Source organism: Amblyomma americanum, chromosome 3, assembly GCF_052857255.1.
Source record: "Amblyomma americanum isolate KBUSLIRL-KWMA chromosome 3, ASM5285725v1, whole genome shotgun sequence".
NCBI classification, from domain to species: Eukaryota; Metazoa; Arthropoda; class Arachnida; order Ixodida; family Ixodidae; genus Amblyomma; species Amblyomma americanum.
The window spans coordinates 78,588,708-78,593,376 of record NC_135499.1 but is presented as its reverse complement, the minus strand read 5'-3'; the positions used below and the strand labels follow the sequence as shown (position 1 = coordinate 78,593,376).

Sequence of the window (4,669 nt, the reverse complement as noted above, 5' to 3'; positions counted from 1 at the left end):
CCTTCTAGAACAATCTAGGTCGTTCGCGGCACGTGAGTCATCAGTGTCGGAGTGAAGGGGGGAGAGTATCACTTTGGTGCGCACAAGTTTACTCCCTTTCCGTCGACACGAAGCAAAACTTTCCAACATTCGAGAAGAATCGACGCCGCGCGCGGCCATGCCCCCCCGCGGCGCCGCGCCGGCGAGCTGAGTTGCAGCAGTACGCAAAGCTACGCCCTCTGCGGGGGTCCTTCCCCGCTGTTTTTGTTTTATTTTACCGCGCGCGGACGCGATTGCTTAGGCGCAGCGCAGGTTTTTTTCGAAGACGCGACGAGTTTTGAGACAACCGGGCCTGTTTCGTGATATCGGCATCCGTGGAAGCGAGTATCGCTGAAACCACTCAAGCCCTCACGGTGGCCGTCATGGCATCTTGCGAAGAAAGCTTCCCCCTTCAGTCTCTGCCGACGGAGATAATCAGCTACATCTTGCGGTTGCTGGGGCCCGAAGATCTGATGGCCGTCGAAAAAACTTCGCGCAAGTTGTCAAGTCTGGCTGGAGACCCGTGCGTTGTGCGAACCACAAAGTTTCTCCCAAACTGCTCGGCACGCACTCTTCGAGACTACCTTGACGATAGCCGGGCGGTGGCGATATCGGAACTCGACGTGAATGACTTCCTGGCAGCCGACTCAAGAACGATGGAAAGGTGCGTCCACAGCTGCGTCAATTTGACCACTCTACGCTGCGCGAACACCCGTCTGTTGCCGACAGCTGTGCTTCGCCTCCTTCAAGACAGGCTCCGTTGTCTGCAGTTCCTCGAATGGTCTATCGTTTTAAGTGGAGTCGACCCGACGGACGAAGGTTTTTTATGGAAGCGTCAGAACGACGACATGCCGCCACAAATGCCTGAAACCCTGTGCGGCATGTACGTAGAGATGTCACAGAGTATGGACAACCACCTTACGTTGTGCTCCATTCTCGAGCGTTGTTCCAGTCTTCGCAGATTGCACTACCACGAAATGACGTTTGGGGGAACGGTTGGAACAAGCGCGTACAGTGTGCTCGAAAGCTACCACTGCGGCACAGCAGGGAAGTTTGAAACATTCACCTTCACCGACGACCGTCGCACCGTGGTAGCCCACGAAACGGGAAGAACAGAGCCTGTGGACGCATACGGTCTAGCTCCCGCGCCCGAAAATGTTTTCGGCCTCTTCAAGGCAAGCCTGCGCATTTGTCCGGGCGTAGTCGTGAGGAATAATCCAAGGCCATCCACGAACTGCGTGGTCCTAGACAGGAGGACGCCACACCTAGTACAGAGAGATTTTTCGAACATCTTTATTGTGATCAAAGACGACGTGCCTGCAACTCTCGAAGCCGCGGCTCGTTACCACTTGCACCCTAACACGCGAGCGTTGACGCTGAAATGTTCCCCACTAGAGACAGTGGCTCAGATGTGTTCCGCAAGTTCCAACGATGCCCTGATCTTCCTCCGCTTCCTCAGAGGATGCATCAATCTCAGAGAGCTGAATCTCGCTGGCTTTCATTTTGAAGCGAACTTCGAATGCTGCTCCGTTCTGGCTGACGCCGGCCTTATCCGCCTACGCGCACTGACCCTGCCGTCATGCGCCCTTCGCCACCGCGGCCACTTCGAACAGCTCGCCAGGGCGCGCTTCAGGCTGGAGGAGCTAGACGTGCGTGGTGCTCTCAATGCGCGGCCTCTGACTTGCGTCTTCTGCAACGAACCTTCCACGTGCACCGAAGAGGTGTTCGAGGGGCTGCGCCAACTGTGCCCTCTGAGGAGTCTTACCTTGTGCGATCTGCCGCACATCCGCAATCTGCACTTCCTCAGGGGCTGCGTGTTTCGCGAACTCAGACTCCGGAACCTTGGACTCGGGAAATATGCGACTCAAGAAACAATAGCGGCTCTTGCAGAGGTAAGGACTGTTGGAAAGTTGTCCAGACTAGCACTGTAGTGTTTGTGCTGTGTCACTAGCGTAGTAAATCTACAGAATACCTCTCCTCCAATTTTTTTTTGTCTTCGTTTCAACTGGTTTAAAATTCAAAAGCCACTCAGGCTATGTGGACGCTAGAGTGGAGAGCTCCTGACAATTTCAACCACCCGCGGCTCTTAATCAAGTGCTGGCATCTCACAGCGCGCGGGCATTCTACGTTTTGCCTCCATCAAATCCACCCCCTTTTTATGCGCAGTCTAGACAGATGTACGTGTGTCAAAAATATAACAGCTAATGCTTGACGCATATATGTGTACAATATACCAAACAAATGTAAGCATGCAGCTGTATTTCCTAGCTTTCTGAGTGTTTAAAACGCGATTAGCGCACGTTCTCTCGTTTTCATCAAACTGATCAGGTTTGATACGCTAAATTTCGAAATGACGCATTTTTGTGCCACTAATGAAGTATGGTAATAAAGATAGCGAAATTAATATGGAATATCTACTTGCAAGTACTCAAACGCAGTTGATTTAAATTGGTGCGTAAAAATATCAGAGATAAAAAAAGGTTGCGCAAAAAAATACAAGTTCTGAGCTAGATGGGCACAAACAGCGTTCTTGGTCCTTGCTTTTAATTTAGCGCTACGTTTATCCCCTGAATAATGATCCAAAATCTCGAGAATTTACCCCCAATTATATGAGCGTGCAAGCATATGAAAAAGAATTCTATTTGGCCGTGGCATTTCCAGAGGCCACCAGAATATAGCCATATTAACATGACCTGACAGTATCCTGAGCTGTAACTGATATCAATATTTTGCCTCAAATTAGAGAGTTATCCCTTACACAATGTTTCATGGCAATGCGTAGTGGTGGCTGTCATCAAGCGTTGGGCGCACACTTCAACCACTCTGAGAAATGGCAAAAACTGATTGTCAGAAAACGTAAAATTCATTTACCGCTTCACATCTTTGTGGGCACGTGAACTGCGCAGGGGGAGTGAAAGAGAATTTTTGAAAGGGGAGCCTTAACGGAGGACTTTGGATAAATATCGGATCTCAGAGATTTTTAACTTGCACTGATATCGTAAAGCACACGGGGGACTCTGCGGCTGGCGTGCATCAAACGCGGTCGCCTTTCGCTGAGGGCGACACGCAAAAGGCACCCTTGGACTGTCCGATGTCAGTACGAGTTAATAAACCCCAGGTCACCGAAACGTCTCCAAGCCCTCCATTGCGGAACCTCTTTCTTTCATGTTTCACTCCCTCCTTCGTCCATTCCGTTAACGCACTGTCGAGGTGTCAATTAAGAAGTGAGTTACTGCGACGTCTCCTATCCTAAAAAATCACAAACTTGTCGTTTTAGGAAGCGTCTCTGTTTGTAAGACGTGCTATGCCTTCCGCAGCTTTTCCTCTTCGAACAGCGTTGACGCCAAACCTTCGCTTACCACGCGCGACAGCTCCCGCAGTACTCCCCACTGGAATTCTTGCAATGCCCGTTACAGGTGATGCAGCAGCTGGAGAGCCTGAAATTGGAGAGCAGGGCCATCCCCTTGGATCTATCCTTGCTCACCCGAGGACCGAGGAACGCACCACGCCTGCGGCGGCTCTGCGTCGCGTCGGCGGGGATAGCGGCAGGACAATCGCCACGCTTGATGCTCGACCTGTGCCGACTGTTCCCGGCCACAGAGTCAGTCCATGTGCATAGCTGGATACCTGGCGTCGCATGGGAGCCCTTGAGTGTCATCGGGCCCCATTGTTAAGCCCTGACGATGGTTGCTTGAAAATGTACATGGAATCCGCATATTCCGCCGACCGCAGTGTCCTCTGTGAGACGCATGACTACGTTTCCGTTCCGAGGCCGCACAACTGCGGCCCACGCCGCTTCTGAACCCGTTGGCAAACAAGCAGACCTCAACACCATGCCTTCAGACTTGCTCGTATTGGCGCTAGCAGGAAAAGTTCGCCCAGAATTCAAAGCTTGTATAATACATTAGCCTCCCTACGAATTGTATGCGGCAAGACACGCTTCCGAGCATTAAATCCCAGAAAATGGTGGACGTCTTTAACGGTCGCGGTGTTTTCGCCTTGTTTGATTGGGAAGGCTGTGACCAGGCTCTGAAAGCATCATTCCTCGCTCTCTCCAATATTGAGACAACGAATTTAAATGCTTTGTTCTGCTGTTTTTTATTATTCAAGCCTCATTGGAATGAGGTGATTGTGAATTTCGTGGAAGGTTTATGCTGACTGATAGTAGTCATTTTATGGGTATTGCTTCTATCTTTCGCACTTTTTTTCTGACCACGAGAAGCGAAGTTGCTTTTTTGGCTTTAAATCCTACGGCGATCCGGCGAAGGCATTTCTTTTCTTTCGGTGGCTCGAAGCGATAACACCGTTTTTTTTTTTGCCGTTCTTTTGAGTGCTGTGGCACAAAATTCTCATTTCAGTGCTCCAGCAACAAAACAATGTATCCCTCTTCTGCCAGCCAGGCGCAAAAAAAAAGAGCGGCATTTATTTTTTTCGTTTACACTGAGGCCTCTCAAATGTTTTTCTAGGAAAAAGTTATTTCAGTATGTCGCCTGTCACGCATGCCTTCATGTGGCGTTCGTTGTCACGGTTACGTGAACAAATGTGAGAAAATCATTGTGCATGTTTCGCAAGGCGACTCAACGCATCTCAAGAGCGGTGGAAAGTGTTCTTTGTCCAAGATATGTAGTGAAAATAAAATAATTGTTCTAGC

General features: G+C 50.1%; 1 protein-coding gene across 1 annotated transcript; it reads left to right on the top strand.

Annotated features, from left to right (window-relative positions):
* The first annotated feature begins 236 nt into the window (after window positions 1-236).
* LOC144123093 (uncharacterized) lies at window positions 237-4,669 on the top strand. The gene is made up of 2 exons (XM_077656000.1): window positions 237-1,910; window positions 3,435-4,669. Exons 1-2 carry the CDS (start codon window positions 402-404, stop codon window positions 3,690-3,692), a joined length of 1,767 nt encoding a protein of 588 aa, XP_077512126.1. The 5' UTR covers window positions 237-401; the 3' UTR covers window positions 3,693-4,669.